At 41.0% G+C, this 22,178-nt stretch overlaps 5 protein-coding genes across 5 annotated transcripts; all 5 read left to right on the top strand.

The window, feature by feature from the left end:
* The first annotated feature begins 346 nt into the window (after positions 1-346).
* LOC116179570 lies at positions 347-2,251 on the top strand. Its single transcript, XM_031499368.1, has one exon. The coding sequence runs from the start codon at positions 347-349 to the stop codon at positions 2,249-2,251; it is 1,905 nt and encodes a 634-aa protein (XP_031355228.1).
* Positions 2,252-2,367: 116 nt separating this feature from the next.
* LOC116179380 lies at positions 2,368-3,204 on the top strand (the record flags this gene model as incomplete). The annotated part of the gene is given in 1 exon segment (XM_031499168.1): positions 2,368-3,204. A coding segment is annotated over 1 exon segment (808 nt), but the record flags the coding sequence as incomplete, so codon positions are not given.
* LOC116179379 lies at positions 3,180-5,731 on the top strand (the record flags this gene model as incomplete). Its single annotated transcript, XM_031499167.1, is given in 1 exon segment — positions 3,180-5,731. A coding segment is annotated over 1 exon segment (2,487 nt). The 5' UTR covers positions 3,180-3,205.
* A 1,573-nt stretch (positions 5,732-7,304) lies between these two features.
* LOC116179126 (putative inorganic phosphate cotransporter) lies at positions 7,305-14,017 on the top strand. The gene is made up of 10 exons (XM_031498841.1): positions 7,305-7,412; positions 7,533-7,748; positions 7,843-8,023; positions 8,073-8,209; positions 8,263-8,572; positions 8,618-8,838; positions 13,130-13,282; positions 13,331-13,463; positions 13,509-13,762; positions 13,810-14,017. Exons 3-10 carry the CDS (start codon positions 8,011-8,013, stop codon positions 13,924-13,926), a joined length of 1,338 nt encoding a protein of 445 aa, XP_031354701.1. The 5' UTR covers positions 7,305-7,412; positions 7,533-7,748; positions 7,843-8,010; the 3' UTR covers positions 13,927-14,017.
* Positions 14,018-14,520: 503 nt separating this feature from the next.
* LOC116179571 (putative inorganic phosphate cotransporter) lies at positions 14,521-20,394 on the top strand. Its single transcript, XM_031499369.1, has 7 exons — positions 14,521-14,560; positions 18,763-18,950; positions 18,997-19,306; positions 19,355-19,575; positions 19,627-19,776; positions 19,822-20,208; positions 20,260-20,394. The coding sequence occupies exons 1-7, from the start codon at positions 14,521-14,523 to the stop codon at positions 20,392-20,394; spliced, it is 1,431 nt and encodes a 476-aa protein (XP_031355229.1).
* The last annotated feature ends 1,784 nt before the right edge of the window (positions 20,395-22,178 follow it).

Genomic DNA, 22,178 nt, shown 5'->3' on the forward strand with positions numbered 1-22,178 from the left:
TCCCGTGAATAATCAAGGGTAGCAAAAAAGAAGTAGGCGGGAAAAATAGGAAGATCGAGAATTATTGATATTAGCGTAGTAACGTATTGTACCTACGTATTTGTTTTGTGAATCGTTTAATTCATTGATAAATAAAGCACTATTAAATACCGTGTTTTACCAATTGTCGATGCTTTTTTTTCATGGTGCCGAAACCCGGGAAAGAGGAAAGTGAATCGTGGAACTTTAATAACGGACAATTCGGTTTCTAACGGACGTGCCGGTATTGACAGTTAAAGTGTAAAAATTTAATTAACGTCATAACGTGAACTGTTTGTCAAAAATAGTGCATTAACGGAAGCATATCATGAATCAAGCGCTAAAGAAAACGTATCGGACGCAGCTAACGAAACTTGTGGATCGGGCTAACGAAATGTCTGATGATAACGCGCCGGTTGACCACAAGGAAGCTATTGTTTTAATTAACAGACTGAAATCGGTGAACGACTCGTTAAAACGCGTAAATATTGAAGTAGCAAGTGAGATACCCGTCGATAAGATTGAATCAGAGTGCGAGAAAATTATCGAATACGAAGATAAGGCGGTTGCAGCGATTGCCAGGTTGGAATTCGAACTATCAAGCGCGGGTGGAAAATATGCAGCCAGCATCGTCGACGCCGAAGAAGACGTGGGGTCCATTACAGCCGAAGGACGTGCAGCCAGAGCAGCTTCTACAAGGGCAGAAACCAAAAGGGCGGTGAGATTACCCAAATTAGAATTAGTAAAATTTAACGGTGATTATAAAATGTGGCCTGCCTTTTGGGAGCAGTTTGAGACTGCTGTTCACAATAATAACGATCTAGGGGAATCTTCTAAGTTTACATATTTAAAGTCTGTTTTAACTGGAAATGCTTCAATAACCGTTCAAGGTTTAACGTCCAGTAGTTCAAGCTATAAAGATGCAGTTGAGCTTTTAAAGGAGCAGTACGGAAATAACGAAAAAATTGCCGATAACTACACTCAACAGCTGTTAGCTTTAACTCCAGTCAAAACCACAAATGATGTTTCATTGAGAAAATTATACAATACAGCTTCAAAAATAACGCGATCTCTGCAGACGCTGGGAGTGTCTCCACAAAATTATGGGATGATGGTGAAATCTATTTTATTAAAAGCACTACCCTTTACTATGAGAACTGAATTCCTCAAACGACAGGTTACAACTAATGATAATGATGATAACGAGTCTGTTGCTGGAAGTGTCATAAGTTCTAAAGAAATCTCATATGAACATCAAATTTCTCAACTTTTAAACTTTATTAAGTTAGAAGTAGAATCAATTGAACAGGCTAAAGTTTTGGAAGATGAGCCTAAAAGTAACGAGAAAAATTCAGTTCACAAAAATAGATTTCAGAAATCTAGTGATAAAACGTGCACAGCAGCAGGTTTGCTTACATCTGTAAAAGAACAGTGCTTGTTTTGCAACTCTAACGATCATGGCGCGATGGATTGTGATAGCAAAATAACGCTGGCGCAAAAGAAAGAGATTTTAAAATCTAAAGGGTGCTGTTTCCGATGTACCAAGTCGAATCACAATTCAAGGTTTTGTCGAGTAAATGTATCTTGCGCAAAGTGTAAAGCGAAACACGCAACGTCTATGTGTGATCCAGATTATAAGAAGAAATCTGCAACTGTAACTGAATCCACGAAAAATGACGCATCGAGTAGTAAATTTGAGTCGACAAATTTGTTAGCGAACGGGTGCTTAGGCAAAATAATTTATTTACAAACCGCTTGTGCACAAATAATAACGAACAGTGGCGTACCTAAGAGTTTTTTACGTATGGTTATAGATGGAGGTAGCCATTTAACTTTTATCAAAGAATGTGTGTCACGAAAGCATAACTTACCTGTTATAGGGACACACAAAATATCGATAATGCCTTTTGGAAAATCTGAAAGGGCTCCGGCTCGCTTATGTCGAAAAGTATCATTAACGTTGAAAAGCGAGTATATTAACGATGAGGTGACTATCAACGCGATTGAAGTGCCCGAAATTTGTTTTGATTCATTGAGCGCACCGTCATTAAAAGAACCATTGATACATGAGTTCAGCATAAATTATCGATTAGCGGATTTGTGCGACTCTAACGTTAACGTTCATCATGGAATATCGCTTTTAATTGGTTCTGATTTTTATTGGAAGATAGTGACCAATAACACGAAGAAAATCACTGAAGACTTGATGGCGATCGAAACCAAATTTGGTTGAACAATTCACGGTGTAGGCAGCGGACATTTTAACGAATACGCGTTTTCGGTCGGGATTAACGTGGCGAACATTTTACACGTACAGTGCGAGCTCGATTGTGAGACTGTTGGTAACGGGTTAGAAAACTTTTGGACTCTTGAAACAATCGGGATAAACAATGATAACGTGACGGACAAATCTCATACAAAACACTTTTTAGATGAGAATATAACTTTTGAAAACGATAGATATTGTGTTGCCATGCCTTGGATAGAGCCAAACGTACGGGTTGATTCTAACTTTAACGGTGCCTTCAATAGGCTAAAGTCATTAACGCGCAAACTCAACGAACGCGGCAAACTTCGGGAATACGATTGTGCGATGCGTGAATACATGAACAATGATTGTGCCGAACTTTTACCGGAAGTGACAAATGACATTCGAATTTATTTTATGCCGCACCGGGCGGTATATCGGGATGACAAAGACACTTCAAAATTAAGGATCGTGTTTGACGCGTCGGCGCACGCCCCTGGTATGCCTTCGTTAAATGACGTACTTTTGCAAGGCGAAAATTTAGTGCCGTTTCTTTTACGAATTTTAATGAACTTTCGTGTCGGACGAGTTGCATTTACAGCCGATATCGAGAAAGCTTTCTTGCAAATCGCTATAGCAGAACGCGATCGTAATTCTCACAGTTTTTTGTGGTATAGCGTTCCTATTGATGACGTCAATAATCTTCCACGAATATCAAAATATCGAATGAAACGTGTAACGTTTGGGATTAAGTGCAGTCCCTTCTTGCTGGCGGTTACACTTAAGAAACTTTTACAATCGCAGCCGGAAAATCTAGCAGACACTTGCGAAATTTTGAGGTCTTCATTCTATGTGGATGACTTGGTAGTAGCAGTTGATAACGTAACTCAAGCCGAACGTATTTACTAAGAGTCCAAAGAAATTTTAGCTAAAGCTAATATGAATTTACGTAAGTGGAACAGCAATGACGTTTCGCTCAGAAAATTGATGAAACGCGAGGAAAACGTTAATGCCAAGAAAGTACTTGGAATTTTATGGTACCATAACGATGACGAGTTAGCAGTAGATATAACTTCAGTTTTAAATGAAATCGATAATAAATCTATAACGAAACGTGGGGTGCTACAAATAGTATCGAAAATTTATGATCCACTTGGCTTTATGAGTCCCTTTTTGGTAAGAGCAAATAAGATATTGCTCCAAGAAATTTGGAAACTTAAGGTCGACTGGGATTCAACCACACCTGATAATATCACCAATGAATGGTTGAGATGGTGTTTTGAACTGAAATCTTTGAAACATTTTTCGTTTACCAGATGTGCACTCGAAGACAGAAACTCCGAAGTTTCACTTCACATTTTTGCGGACGCGAGCCCAAAGGCGTATGGAGCAGTGGCGTATCTCAGAGTAGTTAACGAAAACGAAGTCGAATGTAACTTTATCATGTCTAAGGGTAGAGTAGCTCCAATTGACAAAAAGGGAGATAAGAGCTTAACGTTACCAAAACTGGAACTCACCGCGGCAGTCTGTGCAACTCGACTTCAGAAATTTATACTTGAAAATATTGACGTTAAATTTCATTCCTGCACTTTGTGGACAGATTCGAAAATAACGATATATTGGATCATGGGCAAAGCTGACAGGTGGAAACCGTATGTTCGCAGTCGTGTAACTGAAATTAAGAAGAACTCAGTTGGAGTATGGCGCCATTGTCCAGGGGCAGAGAATCCAGCAGATTTACTAACGAGGGGTGTAACATCTAAAGGTCTTATGACATCGGAAGTTTGGAAACATGGACCTAATTGGCTGAAATTTAAACCAGAAGAATGGCCTGAAGAAGATATCGCGATAGGATCTGAAGCATCTGTTTTGCTAGTACAAGGAGAAGAAGTAATCCAGAATAACGAACCAATCTTCAAACTTGAGAGATTTAGTAGTTTGGAGAAAATCTTTCGCATTACCGCTTATGTTAAAAGATATTACCATAATCTAAGAAATAAAAAGAACAAAAGAACTGGAAGCTTGAAGGCTCAAGAGTTAAAGGAGGCTGAAAGATATTGGATAAAGGTAACTCAAGGACAGCATTTTTCAAGTGAAATAGCTGACCTAAGGCGAGGTAAAAAAATTGAACCCTCTTCTCGAGTTTTAACGCTAAGTCCCTTTCTTGATGAAGACGATATAATGAGATTAGGAGGCCGTTTACAGGAAAGCTCCTTACCGTACCAAACGAAATATCCTGTGGTGTTACCTAAAACGTCATTTCTAACGGATAAACTTATTTCGAACTCTCATGTTTCCACAATGCATGGTGGAGTAAACGTGACGATGGTACATATAAGAAAACGATTTTGGATTTTACAATGCAGGCAAAGAGTAAAATCTATACTGAGCAAATGCATAATTTGCAAGAGATTACGAGCAAAACCTGGCAATGAACCTTTTGCACCCTTACCAAGAAGTAGGGTGTCTTCAGCAGAACCATTTAAGGTAACGGGCCTAGATTTCGCTGGACCTCTATACATTATCAACGAATCGAGGCGGCAAAAGGCTTACATCATGCTGTTAACGTGTGCTGTGGTACGTGCCGTACATCTTGAAATAGTTCCTAATCTAACAGCAGAGAGCTGTATTAACGCATTTAGACGGTTCATTTCAAGAAGGGGAGTTCCGGATATCATTTATTCAGACAACGCGAAAACATTTAAGAGAACAGCTTTAGAATTGAAAGAATTATACAAAATAATTTGCACCGATAAATTTCAAAATTTTGTCACAGGACGTTGCATTGAATGGAGATTTATTGTGGAGCGCGCCGCGTGGTGGGGCGGATTTTGGGAACGAATGGTCAAAACTGTAAAAGATGCTCTAAAATTGTCACTTGGAAAGAAATCCCTTGATTGTGACGAACTACAAACCATCATTTCAGAAATTGAAGCTACGGTGAATATGAGACCGCTTACCTACTTGGATGATCAGCCCGAAAATTTAATGTTTTTGACACCAGCACATTTCCTTTTGGGTAGTAACGAATGTGGATTTCATATCAACAACAACCATCCGGATATTAAAAGAAACCAAATTTTGCAAAAATGGAAAAATCGTAACAAGTTAACGCAGAAATTTTGGAAGGTTTGGTCAAATAACTATTTGCAACAATCACGACTGTTCCATAATCAACATCAAGTTCAGTCTAAGAAGATAGAAGTTGGAGATGTGGCTTTGCTACATGACGATAACGTACCAAGACTACTTTGGAAGTTAGTCCGAATAATGAAGTTATTTCATGGACGTGATGGAAGAGTTAGAGCCTGTGAAGTGAAAACTGCCGACCAGACCGTTTTGAGACGGCCAATTCAACTACTATTTCCCTTGGAAATCACTGGGGCCGGGGAGGATGTGGAAAATCCCGTGAATAATCAAGGGTAGCAAAAAAGAAGTAGGCGGGAAAAATAGGAAGATCGAGAANCAAAAATCGTTCTCCGTCTTTATTTCCCTGATTTGCTCTTCGTATTGTTTTTGTTACTCAATCTTTCTTCTTCATTTTTTTAATTCAACAATAATTTGATTTTACAGTTTAGTGGTAGTAAATTTTTTGTGTTCTGTGAAATTCGATTCTATGGAAACTGGTTTCGGGGCTCCCTTTTATTTATGTCACAATTTACGACCCTAGAAAGCCAACATTTTTCTAGGGGAGTTGTTTTAAAGGGAAAAATTTTTTTGATCCTATTTATTAGATTCGATAGATCTGCTTGAAGTTTCATGGGGCGAATTTCGCTAAGCCAATATTCCGAAGACGCGGCAAATTTTCAGGGAGTATATTCCGGGGTCTAAACCGGTGAAGGGGACTATAGCGAAGAAATTTCTAGGGTTGCGAGGGTATATTCTAGGAACGATTTCTTTTGTTTCTTGGGTTGGGCCTTCGCACTATGACCCTTGGAACATGTTCTGCCAGGTTCATATGAACTCAGCAGAGGACTACCTCAAATAACCAAGAAAATGAAAAATGAACTAACTATAATTAGGTGCTAATTAAGTGTCCTATTCCCGAATTAAATGCTTCTTTTTTTAAATTATGAACCTGGCAGAACAGGTAATAATTTAAAAAAAAAAGGAGCACTTAATTCGGGGATATGGCACTTAATTAGCACCTAATTAGCATCTAATTATAGTTAGTTCACTTTTCATTTTCTTGGTATTTTGAAGTAGTGCTCTGGTGAGTTCATATGCACCTGGCAAAACATGTAATATAATACTTTTTGAAAAAAAGGAGCATTTAATTCGGGAATAGGCCACTTAATTAGCACCTAATTAGCACCTAATTAGAGTTAGTTCACTTTTCATTTTCTTGGTTTTTTGAGGTAGTGTTCTGCTGAGTTCATATGAACTACTACTAAGTGAAGAGGGAGAAGGTCTAGCAAGACTTCCCTGGCAGCTGTCGGTGTAGTACTCATTGGTTCTGCTTTGACCACCAAACCACCGCAAGGTAGGCCAAGATAGGCTTAAATACAGTGAGGTATAACCAGAAGGAGACGAGGTTTAGTCCTTATTTCCTCACCATCAGGCTTCGACAGCTCATCAAGTCCGTAGTAGCCTTGTTAACCGCAAGCGTGATGTGATGCTTCCAAGATTGTCTCTTGTCCATTATGATGTATGCGTGTTGGTTGGTGTAAAGAGCTTTTTTCTTAAGGAACTCCTCCTGAAGAGGTTGCCCTACTACTTTCTCCATCGTTTTAAGGGTGAAGGACACTAGGCTGATAGGTCATTAACTCTTGGATTCGTCTTAGGCCTCTTGCCTGCTTTAGGAGTAAAAGCCACGCCTGCCTTCTTCCAGTCCTTAGGGAGGCAGCTCTCCTTAAAGGTTTCTACTAGAATATGCGTTATTGTTTTAATCCCGTTTATAAGGAGAGTGCTGAGACTTCCATCTCCTCCGGTGACCACTAAGTCCGTAGTTAAATTTGTTGGTAGAAGGGGAGAATGGAGGCCTTTTGATGTCGTCTCATCTGCTCAATGGAACCCGGGAAGTGGGTTCGCATTAAAGTATCTCTAGTTGGACCTGTGCGTTCCCCGTCTGGTCCCACCAACGGGGAACAAATTTACATAGTGGCAAGTTTTTTTGGGAGTGAGTGTTCCATGGGAGCGTACATGGGTAATTTTATTTTTTGGTGTTTCTACTCATATTCATCTCATCGTTGCAAAATAATGACCATTTTTGTCACCGTACTTCGAATTAAAATCTAACGAGCAGCAATACCTATTAAAATTCAAGGCTACCAGTTACGCGTGCAAGGAAAATAGTATCGGATTCCGTATTTTCTATGCAAACACTTACCTAATCCAAGGATTGTGAAGGTCTAGTCATCCTATTGTTAAAAATTGCGACGTTTGGGCAAAACGTCCATAAAATCGCGGTCTATTCCACCAAACTTTGTGACCTAGTTCCTATCGGGCGTTCTACGGGTTGACGACTTATGAAAATAGAATGGTAAGTCATTTCATGTCAGTAGCTTCCTCCTATGACCGTGGATGGATTTAGTAGCGACCGGTTTGTCCACTGAAAATAAAACTAATGATTGCAGATCATCGTCTCTACTACTTATTTCCATTAGTTAAGGTTATCGTGTCTCTTGCTTTTCTCGCAGCCCTATCTGCATCATAGTCTCAGTACGAGTAGAAACAATAATATATCGATATCGCTTAAGTATTTAGATAGTGACGATGACCTGAATAAGATACGCCAGTCGAGAATGGAGGCGACGTGTATGTAACTGACAACACGCAGGATCGATTTGCCTAAACTTTGTTTTAGATGGATGCGGCGCCAGGCATACGCAGGTGATACTGCTGTTCCTGTCGGTCCTTTTGGCGTATGGTATGCGTGTCAACATGTCCGTTGGCATAGTCGCAATGACCGATAAAAATACAAGCCCGAATCCCGACGTATTAGTAAGTTCATATTTTCGACATAGACAAGATCGCGACATCGGGTATCTTTTTAGACATTCGAATGGGACGACCAAAGCATAATACTGACGTCGTTCTTCATCGGTTACGTAATTCCTCAGGTGATTGCGGGACACCTGGCGAAGAACTTCGGGGCGAAGATCTTCATAACGGTCACGTCGATCGTTGGTTCCTTAATGGCCGTTTTGATACCGGTTGTGGCACCGTTAGGATCATGGGCTGTTATTGTTTGCAGAGTCATCCAAGGGCTCGCCCAAGGTTTTCTTTATCCCTGCATTCACAACCTACTATCAAAGTGGGTTCCACCTTTAGAAAGAGCGCGATTGGGTACCTTCGTGTACGCAGGTGAGGGTACGAACGATTTCAGAGAAAGTGATAGTCTGTTCTAAGGGGGACCACTTGGTACCGTCGTCTCCATGCCTTTCACCGGTTGGATATCGGGAACTCATTTGGGTTGGCCTTATGCCTTCTACATCTACGGTGGCGCGGGGTTATTGTGGACGGTGCTTTGGATGGTACTTGGTAAAAACAGCCCAGCGGATTACAAAGCCATGAACCCAACAGAGAAGGAGTACATCGAATTGTCTTTAGGAGCAATACCAGCTGAACGAGTACGTGTAAGCCTATTATGTAGCTTTTCAAAAAGCGTAGATCTACAGAGAACTATAAAGACCTGTCTTCTACGGGAAGTTCAAAATACACCCCTTGATAGGTCATGGAGAGGGGAATGTGGAACTTACGCCCACTGGCAGTGACAGCTTCACAACCGCATTTTTCCATTCCATGCTAGATGGAACACTAACGTTCTAATCCAGATTCTATTCCGTGTGCCAATCTTCTTGGTCTTTTTGATTGGACATTTTTTCGACTTCCAAAATCTCATTTAAAAACATCTCGTTCTGCTTCAAATATTCTGTATATTACAGGTACTTTGGAAGTCTGAAGGATCTACTTGGAATTGACTTTATATAGGTACCCCGTAGAATTCTATTAGGCTATTTTCCTAAATATCGCCTTGAATAACGTCTCATTCTCATTGAATCCTTCTTTTAGGTTTCGGAAACCTTAGAAGTTTATTTAAACCTGCTTGCTTATACAAACGTTTGAAGAATGGTTTTTAGAGACAAAGGCTATGGATATCTTAGTAATTTGTGTAAGTTTTCAGTGCAGTATTGTAGTCACTTTCCGCAAACCCCCTTAAAAATCTTGTGAGGAAACGTTTTACTTTTGTAAATCTTGAAAAAATCTGGTCTCATGATTATCTATGTCTAAGTAAACCCATACAACATTAAAGTAACAATTAGCAGTGTCTACGGGAAAGCAAATGCAGGAAAACAGAACAATATCCCTCCTTACAATTAATGGAACAGAAAGTAGAAATTAACTACGGTGCAGTCGACTTAATGTAGAGCACAGATCAAATGGTATGAATGCAAAATAAATTTACGGGAAGTATTAAAAGCTAATACTGGTACTTATAAAGGTGACTAGCAAAACACCAAAGAGAACAAGATCCCCTCTAAACAATGGCTTTACCTTTACCTGTCTGGTCATCATACAAATCGGGAACATATCCCAAAGTCTCAATTTAGTAAGCGCGCTTCTAATGAAACCACCCGCGACTTAATCGAATACTGTTTCTGCAACTCATTTACTTAGCGACACTTAAATTTACGAAATGAAATTGCTTCTAATTAACTCCCATTGTCTCTTCGAATTTTTTAAGCCGGCAAAAGGTCTAATCAAACTGATACCGCCGCAAATCTGCAGTTTTAATGCTCGTTTTAAATTAACATAGGAAGCTAAAACTATCTTATTCATAACGAAACTGAAACTCTAAAATATAAATTTAAAAAATAATCTCTACGGGAACGGCTGCAAACGGAAAATTTGTTACAGCTTTTTTTTACGGTAACGGAGACGGAAACACAAATCTAGAAATTAAATCAAGTATTTTTACCTTCCGCAAGCCACTGAAACGCCCAACTGAAAGCGCTTTTAAATACCGGGTGTTAATCTACAGAGTGATCACTAAAACTATGACATTTTCTGGGCTCTTCTTTGCATTGCGTAATTATTTTGTCATAAAGACTGATTACACTGATGGTCCGCCTTTTATTTAATTTAAATTAAGGCAATTATTAGATAAAAACGCAAAATTATTGCTCTTATTTAAAATTGATAATACATTGTAAAATATTTTCCTTATTGTTAGAGATTATTTTGTTTAAGACATTATTTTCTGTTTAAAAATTGCTTTAAATAAGTCATGAATTGATAACATTTTGTTTATGTGATGAAACAGGTGTTTTTTTAATCGGACGGGTTTAGAGAAGGTGGAAGTGGGTTCGTGATAGCGATTGTTTATGAAAGGTAGTGTAGAGCCTTTGATCTTGACGATCCATTACGTAAAACTGTGAAACTCGAAGACGTTGATTTTTGACTGAGAGTTTTTGAAATGTACGTCATCAACGGTTTGTAAACTTAGCCTTAGTCAAATTTGTTGTTATAAAATTGAAGGTCGGTCAACACCCTTTTTTGGCGCATTCCTACCAAAATAAAGAAATGCACAATTGTGCTTATTTTGTCTCGCAAATCCAATTTTTATATTTTGGGCGGATTTTTCTGAAATTGTAAGGGAAGGTGCTATATAATCCTATAAAACACGTCAAAGAATGGATTGTGTATGGGCAATACCTACTTTTCTACATTTACAGGGGTTGAAAACCCCTCTTGCATAAAATGAAATCAAATCTCTACGGCATTGGCAGAAATCTTAACATGACAATTTTTATGGTTCCCACGGCTAGATCAGTAATAAATGGCCTTGCGAAACTTTGGCCTTTTATGTCATTCCAAGATCTAAAATTCAAAATCAAACGTTCTGCTTCGACTGAACTCTATACATATTCATAAGGCTTGATTGAACATAAACACAAAAGCGGTTGAGTTCCATTTTCCTTTATATTTTTCTATATTCTCAAAATTGGGCCGGCTCATAAAAACAAAGGTAAAAATAAAAAATGAATGCAATCCCTACTTTCTGTTCCGCTAAATTTGCCTCTAAAGAATTTATCTTTAGCACATAATAATTTACAGTTACATTCTCCTGTTCGAAAATACACCTGGAATACAAAATAACAAATTATATAATCCAACCAAGGGAATGGTAATACTAAAATTAAGTGCAAATAAAAATCCAATGACTGATCCTTATCAATGAATAAAATACGATACGGTATCTTTTTATACAAATGTTTCTGATAGGTCGATTTGTTCAGGAATGTCGAAGTTACTTTAAACCAAAATTCACAAAAATTTTAAACAGCTTACGTTAGCTGACGTAGATGACATCCCTTTCGGGTTAGAATTGATCCTCTCCCCGTCGGAAAAATACCGCTCCCCTCAAGAAATAGACCGCTGCAATGGTACCGTTGATTTTTAGTACCACCGTCGTAACGCTAACTTAGATGTGAATACTAAACAAAAATTGCTATAAGTATTTCGAAACCCAACAAACCAAAACCAAGTTCGCGAAAATAATAGGCGAAAGTTTGGAATCTTTTCCATAAGGAGTTTTTAAATAATGTACAATTAATTTCTGTTTCTACGTAAAGAGCGCCTGTTCCCAATTTGAAAATGTTCCCTCGCGTAAATTTTTCACTATTCTCAAATTAATGGCTTTCAGTTTTTGTGGCGTTTTGAAGTGACGAACAGTGGGGTGCCGGTTTCACTTATTTTATTAGCCCGGAAGTACTGCGCGACCATTCAGTATTTTTTATTTTTGTGTGAGTAATCCTGACCTGACGACCAGATGGTTCACAATATTAACAGAATAGAAAAAAAATGTAACCTTTTTATTATTCATCCGTAAAAGATTGTAGTTATTTGAAAAATATATACAAAGTGTTTTAAAACACATGGCTAACCACTGCGATCCTTGTTTATTGGGTAAACTACAGAAAATGTTTTTTTTTGTAGTAATGGAGAGCGATAACGATTTTAGGCCATTCGCGGTCTCCAAGATTCTGAAATTTGGTTTTTTCGTCCAGCCTGGTATAAATTACCAAAAACAACGTATCAGCTATAAAATTATCTTACAAAAACTTAAAAATATACAGAGCGCGTCATTGAAGTTCCCAGTTTGAAGTAAAGGTGTCGTTTTGCTCATTTTTGAGATTATGAAAAAATTAAATTGCTATCTTATTCGTAAAGAAGCAGGGTTTTACCATAAAAAAACGAGCAAGAAGTTGACTACCTTTATCACATTAGTGGAATATTATCAATGGCATGGAACATGGATTGTTTCAATTCTTAATGATTAGTATAGGTACCTGTTTTTTCTCGAAAGGAAAGGTCTTAAATCTCGATACCATAGAATGCAACACCTGGACCTCGGGAAGCACTACCACTGACGTTTTTTGGATTTTTTTACGATTATCTTTTGTTATGCAATTGATTGGCCAATGAACTTTCTATTTATATCGTCTGCTATCAAACAGCTTTACGCTTTCGCAATATGAGTTATTAATAGAGCTCTAATTGGAATTTTTATTGATCGATCCGTCACTATAAACTATAATTTATCCACCGAAAAAGTCAGCTGGTGCTTTTATAATTTTTTGATAGTTCTAAATACGAATTTTCAATTTTACGACGTCAGTTTATGAATTGAAATTTTTCGTATAGATCTCCAAACAATTTCTGGACCTTCTTCGGAATAAAATATAACTCAATGTAGGTACTAGTTTCCACAGTTTGAAACACCAACGCTCTTCGCTCATTAAAATTGTACTGTAAACTCTAGAATAATAGATGAATGTTATTGGCGTTTCATGTGAAAATGCTTCCGAAACAACACTGTAACTGGAACGAGCATAATGTAATGAAATATACCTTTAGTTACCCTCAAAGACGCCGTGGGCGGCGTTTTTTAAATCTCTCCCCGTTTGGGCGCTGATATTCGCACATTCTGGACAGAGCTGGGGGTTTTCCACGCTTATCACCAATATACCAACCTACATGGCCGACATCCTACACTTTGACATTAAAAGCGTAAGTTTCACATTGGAAAATAGGCGAAGTTTATACCCCAACTTGTAGAACGGGGTCCTATCGGCGGGGCCTTATCTCCTGAACTGGATCGTCACCATTTCATCTGGCGCATTAATCGACTATGTCATATCTAAAAAGTATCTATCTGTGGGTGTCGCCAGAAAGGTCGCAAACAGCGTCGGTACGTAACCCCCTCCACCCCACTGTGCATAACGTCACGTTTTAGGCCTCTGCATCCCAGCCATTACCCTAGTGACTCTTGGTCTGATCAGCGGCCCCGATACCGATATTAGGAACGTAGCCTTAGCGTTACTTTTTGTCTCGGTCGGAGCCAATGGAAGTGTTCTCTGCGGATACCACGTGAATCACATGGATCTCTCGCCAGTCTATGCCGGAACTCTCATGGGGATCACTAACAGCGTTGCCAACTTTTGCGGAACTGTCGCTCCTCTTCTGGTTCATTTTATAGTCACCGAACCGGTAAGTTTTTAAACGTAGGTTGTCAAAGGTCACCACGTGTTTTACAGGGCAATCCCATGCAATGGGCGATTGTCTTTTACATATCTTCGGCTGTCTACGTTATCGGTAGCGTAGTCTTCGTTGTCTTCGGTTCTGGTGAGATACAAGCGTGGAATAACGGTTAATATGCATAGAATAGTATTGTGTTGGCTAAGTGTAATAAATACTGATCTGAACAATTCTGGTAGATTTTAATAAAAGCGTTAAGCAAGGTGACCGATACGACGCCTAAGTCAGTTTTTATGTGTAATTAGGAGCGCAATTGTTCATTTTCCTGAACCTTCACGGAACTGGATCTGGTTTGGAGAAAACCACTCACCTCCTGGAGATAATGCAAGGCGGTATATTTTTACGTGCCATTAATATTCGGCTGACTCTAAATTTGTCACATTGTAGCGGGTAGTTTGGTAATACCTGCTCGTAAAACTTTATGCCGACGGCTAGCCCATTCATTTTTTTCACACGGTTTCAATCTGATTTTTTCACACCCAGTAATAAGCTGCTGATTCACTTAAAATTTTTCGTTTGTTTGACGCGAACTTTCTCGTGGCTACCCGCATATTCTTCCACGTCACCCCCTGACCGACTTCTCTCCCACCACACCCACTCAGTACTACTCTATCTGTCGAATTAATTCCTTTTTACCAAACAAATAACCAGAAACTCGAATTTGTCAGATACCTCCTTAATGAAGAATTCCTACAATATGGACAGGTCCCATGCCCGATAACGACGGACCTAATTCGGCCGAACGGTCAGGTACTTCCCGTTTATTGCGCGACAATCTAGCACCTTCTCTTTTCACACGTAAATACATAGTCAGGAGTGTACTTGGAAACTATTCTCCCAAAAAAAATCAAAAACATTTAAGTGCGTTAGCGGGCCCGCGTTACATAATGCTTACATGGACTTGGATTTAGTTTCGAGAAAACCGCCTGGAGATAATGCAAGGCGGTATTTTTAATCTACGTTTAATTACTATTTAAATTTGAGTTCCCGCAAGGGACTTTGGTTTCGAAAAAACGTTCACCTTCTAGAGATAAGGCAAAGCAGTATCTTTTCCTCCCCTATGCATTTTGACCCTTGGATCTATTATGCGTGCCTCAGTGTCTTACTCGAGGTCTTACTTCAAGAGAGGTAGTCTGAGGACTTCAGCGACCCCGATGTGGTTGAGATGATATCGCAAAGGGGCAATGTCCAATGAACTGGTTTTGTCTGGAAACTGATCACTTAGTCCAGGGGAAGATTTCCACCCTTTTCTTAGCTGTCTTCTAATCAGTGCTCCAGGTTGTGACTGGAGGCGATCCGCCTTCTTGTTACCGGTTCATGGCTTGGCACCCACACTAACGTAACACGATTACGCCTGGCTATTTCTTCCAGTGTTGTGTGGCATTCCATTAGCAGCTTGAAGGTTATGGAGAAGGCTGCTCGTGTTTTGCCTGATTGCCAGATCAGATTTAAGTGCCCGCACCCAGTAGCCCTTTGGCTGCAATTACAGAGATTTAGTCCCCATTTCCTCCCCATAAGGCTTCGACAGCTCATTAAGGCCGTGGTGGCCTTGTTGACCGCCACGGTTATTTGAGGCTTCCAACTTAGCCTCTTGTACAGAATGACTGCGTTTACCAGTCGGTCCATGGGTATTGACCAGAGGAGAGGGGACATTTACACCCTCTTGCAGACAACCTCTGCTCGCGACCACAAGGACTGTCTCCGATCCCAGTCTACCTTTAATCGTCCTGCTCTTCTGCACAGATCGATATCTTTGTCTCTTGATGTTTCATCAATAGAGTCATATCAGAAGCCGTTGAATTGCCCCTCAATGTCCATGAAGCATCTACGGTCGATCCCTTGCCCAACACGCTTTCCTCAATCTTAGTGATGAGGTTGTGAAGGGCGGTCTGCGTAAGCATCCCTTTTGGAATGCATGTTGGTTGGTTTGAGGTGCTTATTTCCTAAGGAAATCTTCCTTTATGTATTGCTCCATTGTTTTAAAGATGAACGACGTTGATTTCTGGGCCCCTAAAAAGTTCTACTAGAATTGTCGTTATTGAATGGGGGGGGGGGAGGAATTCCATCTTTCTCGGTTGATTTATAAGACTTGTGGCATCCTATCGGTGGGTTCCCAGCAGGAGTTGCAAAGTCTCGCTAGGTGATCCGGTGCGTTCCCCATCTGATTCCACCATCGTTCCCAACGGCTTGTTCTTCTCTTTTGAGAAAATCTTCTGTAGACGAAAGGTTACGGTAATTTCTTCCATCACAGAATCACAGAATCTTCTTCATGGCACTCTTTTTGCCTTCCGAATCGTCTTACTATACTATACCATTGGGAGGGACGAGCGCATTATTCCACCAGGGAGTGTTTCTATTTGTTTTAACCAGCTTCAGCAGACAACTCTCATCAAAGGGGGAGAGAAGGGAATCAGGGAGCAGTGTGGCAAGTCGTTCTAGATCAAGTGGAGAGTCTTGCGATGTTGCTTTTAATCCAAGTCCAGTTCCTAATCTGTTGTACAAGTATCTCGGTATGAATGCTCGGATTGTTTCTCAATTATACTACTACAGCAGATTTGTCCGTAGTCTGATAGAGAGGGCGCTCGTCAGACACCCTCTACTCCACTATTCTACCTGCTAAAAAGGAGGAGGAGAAGTTAATATCCAGGACTCCTTTCATGTTCCTGGTTACAAATGTTGGTTCATTATATCTCTAGTTTCTCTGACAATAGAAAATCTAAAAGCTACCCACATCTGTGGGTTGTGTCTGTGCTGCCCCAGTGGAGGTGATGGGAGTTGGCGTCACAACCTATAAGAAGCTGCACCCTCTTCTTGCAGTACCTCCGGTGACGGAAGCAATGATGCCTCGTTTTCCCACGGCAAGCATGCCGAAGCACACACTATTTCGCCTTTACGCAAACCGCCGCCCTGGGGCTTTTTTCGTAAATCAAGGTCCCTGCAGAGTTAAGATAACCCTTGATAAGAGAATTGCTTACCCGTGGTTCCTGTATAAGGGTCACGTCTAAATTTTCTTTCGTTAACCTTGTGCGCTGGTGGCCGCTTTCGCTTTGTGTAAGTTTACCCGTATAAACTTGATGTCGGCCATTATGGGGCTATCTTTTTTCCCCCTTACATCTATCGAAGGACGTCTCCTTTCCTGACCCTGCCGGTTTTTTTTAACTTGAGAAGAAACCTTTCCCTTGGTTCTGGTTGAGCAGCGACCGGGACTTGCTCGATTAGTTGGAGCAGTTGAGCTTTCCCCGACTTCCATTGGAGCCACCTTGATGGGTTCTGCTTTGAGTGTTTCATCAGAGACTTCTTTGGGCTTTGAGGGCCCAGGCTCCTCTGGTCTAATTGGTTTTTTCTCCGGCCACGTTGCAGTGGATTTTTTACCAGCCTTCATGCCTGCATTTTAGTTGTCTAACCATTTTAAAATTTGGTCGGTCTACTCTCCTACCCTTCCCTGAAGGTGAGTCATGAACAAGTGAGGTTTTAGGGTATCCTTTACCTCCCGAAGTTGAAGTTGAGCTCCATCTCACGGTTTGGCGGTTACGACGTGGTTGTTCAACCACCGGATCGTCTCCACGTCCATACAGGAGAGCATTTGTCAACCTTGGATGTTGGGTTTAAATAATCCCAACTGATAAACGGGGATGGTATCCAAATTAGGGTCTGTTGACAAGATCCCTACTTTGATGCCCTGTTATCGGGCATTATCTGCGCTCACACTTGAGGACAGAACTGTGCTGTCCCTTTTCCTGCTCTTCTTTTGAACTTGCCGGCCCTCCTGAGGCTTTTGTTGGGTCTTGTTTGATTTTTTAACCATAACCCTAGCCTCATTTGGGTTGTGCCCAGCAGCGATTAGTTTTCTGAGAAGTTTGCGAACTGCTCCACAAAGCTTTATTTGTGGGGTGGGATTTAACTGCATGTCCTCCGCCGCTTTGTTTAATTCACTTGTATCCGAAGCTTCATAAGCCTCAAGTTTTCCTTCAGAAGGAGGTACTGGTGTCTTCGTCAGAAGCCAATAATGCCCTCACGATGTCGGACAACCGTGATCAGTGGTGGTTATAGTAGTAGCGGAACATCCGTTACAGTCGGTTTTTGTATTGCCGAACATATAGGTCCCACGAGTATTGGACTTTGGAGATTGCTCCTACCAGAAGAAGGATAATTCAAACTGGAGACGGGGGGGGGGGGGGCCAGCACCCGCTGACCAACGAGCAAACTCTGCCTTGGCCATGCAGTCCTGGGCCCCAGATGGTCCACCTTGATTTGGATTTGGTTTGCCTTACTGTCATTCGAAAATTTCAGAGTTCCATTAGGAGTGCCGAGATTGTTACCAGAGGGCACCACTGGAATGTTAACGAGACAGGATAAACACTGAAGAGAGTGGTGATCGGGACCGATGCTGCCCAACCTGTTTCTTTAGGTTACTGAAACCACCCGGCCTGCTTCTTTCAGAACCTACGCCGTTTCCCCCTAACCGTTACGCCCTGACCTCCCTGACGTTGCATTTGTCTTCCGATGTTGTTTCCGCCGAACCAGTTTACCAGGAAAAGGGAGAATAACCTCCCCACATAATGAAGCCGTCGATAACGACGATGTTCGATATGCTGGGGATATGACTAGTGGTGGACTACCTCTTTATGCCGTATGACAACACAAGGTGCAAAGAATCCAGAAGACAGAAAACCTTAACGTATGATTTTTGCTCAAAGTAGGCGAAGAGTTATGGTTAGAGTAAGCCTTCATGGGCAAGGTACACCAGTAAATGACCAGAACAGACCTGACATCCAAAATTGACACATTCTGTACAACTTTCTCAGCAGATGACCCACTTCTAAAGTAGGTAACCCCAATCCATAAACAAAGATACTTGAGATACTCTTTCTGATTAAAACTACTTCAACAACTTTAATTAGTATCATCATAGTATACCAAAAAAATATGACCGAGTGTAACATCCAAAAAAGACCACCACGTAAGTGCAACCAGCCTTCAACCTTCTCACCTATCTCTTTTAGATTGGTACGGCGTCAGGCATACCCAGATCATCCTACTATCATTTTTGGTCGCAATTTCTTACGGATTTAGCGTCACCCTGTCGGTGGGGGTGGTCGCAATGACCGATCCCGAAACGTGCCCAAATCCCGACGTTCCCGTAAGTTATATTGCGAGTTTAAGTGTCGGCTGAACGTTGATTTTAGACGTACGAGTGGAACGACCAAAGCGTAATTCTGTCGTCGTTCTACGTCGGTTACGTCATTCCGCAAGTGGCCGCCGGGCAGTTGGCGAAGAGCTACGGACCTAAGTGGTTTTTGGTGGTGACGTTCGCGCTCGGTTCCCTGTTGAGCATTTTAACGCCGATAGCCGCTTCGTTCGGCTCGTGGACGATTATTTCGTGTAGGGTGCTGTTGGGGCTTACGCAAGGTTTCGTTTACCCTTCCGCCCATAATCTGCTGTCCAAGTGGGTGCCACCGCAAGAGCGAGCGCGTTTGGGTACCTTGGTCTACGCAGGTAGGTTGATTGGCGTTGACGGATTTTGGTATGGTTTCTGGTGTTTAGGAGGACCGCTTGGTACTGTAGTTGCCATGGCGGTTACAGGGTTGCTGTCAGAAACGTGGTTGGGTTGGCCCTCCGCCTTTTATTTCTATGGTTTGGTTGGGATGATATGGACGGGTGTTTATATAGTTTTTGGGAGCAACACGCCAAATGACCACGGTAGTATAGACCTAGAAGAAAAGCTTTACATTTCGCAAGGTTTGGGGTTCGCTCAGGACAGTTGCGTAAGTATAGGTATATTAATCCTCGGCCATGAGTTTTTATTGTAATGTTAGTCAAGTGGAACACCATGGAGGGCGATTCTCACTTCGCGGCCTGTTTGGGCCGTTATACTAGCCCAATCTGCACACGCTTGGGTTTTCACTGCACTTTTTACTACCGTACCGACCTATATGGGAGGGGTTTTAGAAATTGATATCAAAAACGTAAGTGACTCACTTTTCAAAAACTTGTCACTGAATACTTTACAGATTGGAATGCTGGCTGGTGTACCTTACTTGGTACTGTGGATGATGAGCTTTGTGTTTAGTTCCCTAACCGATTGCGCTATTACGCTTAAACACTTAAAGGTAGGGTTGGCGAGGAAAACTGCAACCACCATCGGTTTCGCCATACCAGCGGCTGCGCTATTTGGACTTGGTTTAATTAACAGTTTCGAATTTGACGACTGGGAGCTAACTGTCGTCCTTCTGGTGATTGCGATTGGCATCAACGCCAGCGCTTACTGCGGATATCACGTGAATCACATGGATCTATCCCCAAACCACGCGGGAACGCTAATGGGAATCGCAAATAGTGCCTCAAACTTTTTCGCCGTTTTTGCTCCACTACTACAACAATTCATTGTAACCGACCATGTAAGGGTAGACCCTAAGGTAACGATTGTTAGTTTATTATTCCATTCGTAGCGTAATCCTCATCAGTGGGCCATCGTGTTCTACACGTCTTCAGGTGTCTACATCGTCGGCAATCTCGTTTATGTACTTTTTGGTTCGGGTGAGGCACAAACTTGGGACGAACTCAGTAGTTGTAAGGTTATATAATTAAGTGTGGAGAATAGAATAGTCACTAGGATTTGATAATAAACTCTTAATTTTATTGAATTCTGAGTTTACTTAGTACACAAGTACAAATAGAAGATTTCGTCAAGATCTTGACCGCCAAGGATGTACGAGACCTCTTAAAATTATACATCCTTCTCTCTCTCGTCAGCAACTTTTGCCATTTTGTTGAGCAATAGTTTCGGTTATACTTAAAGGCTCCTTTCTGCATACTTCAGTGGTTCCTTCGCTTTAGCCCTTTCCACTGGTGATCTAGCCTGATTGACAGTTGGTGGAAGATATGAAGGCCCGAACGTAACCCGGCACGTAAAATCCCATGGCACGAGCAATAAACAATCAGGGCGTCTACGATCAGTTCTGGAAGAACCAGGTAGTTCTCGGATGCAAGCGCGAAGCGATGGTGTTACTAAAAAACTCATGAGCGATTGTTCTTAAACCTTAAACGGAAAAATAATGTTAGCATACGTGCTCACCGACAGTCTAACTTAGACTGCCTTAAAAATTCCCGCGTCACGGTCTCACTAACGCTTTATCTCGAAAATGCACGCGTTGTTATCGCTTTTATTTCCAGACATACTTTCGTTCACGTTCGCTATGAAGCGGTATATGTGTAAATTTTTCTATGCTGAACAAAATACAAATTCAAACTTAAATAATTTATGAAACGGCTAAGCGGCCACCTCTTACACCATGCAGGATGAACGCACCTTATTTCCTTGGGAGGGGGGGGGGGGGACTTCGAAACCAATCATTCGATGGTATTCTTGAATATCTGGGGGCATAACTTCTCCATGACGTGGACGTGGTTCACCTTAAAACGGCGAATGTCATATTCTTGAAAACATTACTTGGAAAGTGAGCGTTCCTGGCGCGAGTTCCCTGCCTTTTGCGCAAGAGAAAACGAACCCCCGTCAGGGTTGTTCCATTAATTTTGCCGATCGCTAGTATCCCGGGAACGTCGCCGGGAACCAAAAATACGGGCCCTGATGTTGATAGCCGGTGAGAACCTCGTACATCACTATATGAAAGCATTGCTTGAACCTTATTCCTAAGGTTCCCCCTAATATTCTGAGGTGCACCTTTTTTTTGTAATAGATAAAAGATAACTGTTCGGCCTAATCTTCCGTATGTAGTTTGAATAAGTTCTTCAAATCTGTAACGCTTTTGGGCTTGTTTGGCATTGGAATTACTCGGTATGAGAACATTACCAGTTATCATCAGAAGGCGATACCACTTGTTTGTCCAATAGAGAAATTAATGCTACACTCACAACCATATTCTCATCAGTAGATGTTCCTCGACGGATCCGTATTTAGCAGTTAACAGGATGCCCATGATCAGATTTGGAAAAACGATCTCATGCAATGATTTTATACAAATAATTTTCAAGGGTCGATTCCTTTAGGAATATTAAAATTGCTTCAAACCAAATTACTTATACAAATTCCTAAAAATAACCGATCACTACTGTATACAAATCAAAAAATTTAAGGTAACTTACAGTAATAAACTAACGTGGGTAATATTATCTTCTGGTACCAGTAAATCTTATCATTCCTTGGCAAATGCCGCTTTCTTTTAGAAATATGGAAACAGGTCACTTCGATGATACATTTGACTTCGTGATTAATGCAAAATGTCCATAGGCATTGCGAATCTAAGCCAACCTGCTTCAGTTTTGCAAAAATGATTATGCACAGGAAGAAAGTGCCAATGTTCCGCCTTGTGGATATTAATTTTGCTCACTAGGTTTTGTTGCTGGCAAA

The sequence above is a fragment of the Photinus pyralis genome, unplaced genomic scaffold, assembly GCF_008802855.1.
Source record: "Photinus pyralis isolate 1611_PpyrPB1 unplaced genomic scaffold, Ppyr1.3 Ppyr1.4_LG8, whole genome shotgun sequence".
NCBI lineage: Eukaryota > Metazoa > Arthropoda > Insecta > Coleoptera > Lampyridae > Photinus > Photinus pyralis.

Bases quoted from the DNA above. Each gene is read 5' to 3' on its own strand.
- LOC116179126 (XM_031498841.1), top strand. The intron at 13,283-13,330 runs GTAAGTTTCACA...CCCAACTTGTAG, and splicing joins TACACTTTGACATTAAAAGC to AACGGGGTCCTATCGGCGGG. The intron at 13,763-13,809 runs GTAAGTTTTTAA...CGTGTTTTACAG, and splicing joins ATTTTATAGTCACCGAACCG to GGCAATCCCATGCAATGGGC.
- LOC116179570 (XM_031499368.1), top strand. From the start codon at position 347: ATGAATCAAGCGCTAAAGAAAACGTATCGGACGCAGCTAACGAAACTT.
- LOC116179571 (XM_031499369.1), top strand. From the start codon at position 14,521: ATGCCCGATAACGACGGACCTAATTCGGCCGAACGGTCAG. The intron at 14,561-18,762 runs GTACTTCCCGTT...CATCCAAAAAAG, and splicing joins TAATTCGGCCGAACGGTCAG to ACCACCACGTAAGTGCAACC. The intron at 19,307-19,354 runs GTAGGTTGATTG...TCTGGTGTTTAG, and splicing joins GGGTACCTTGGTCTACGCAG to GAGGACCGCTTGGTACTGTA.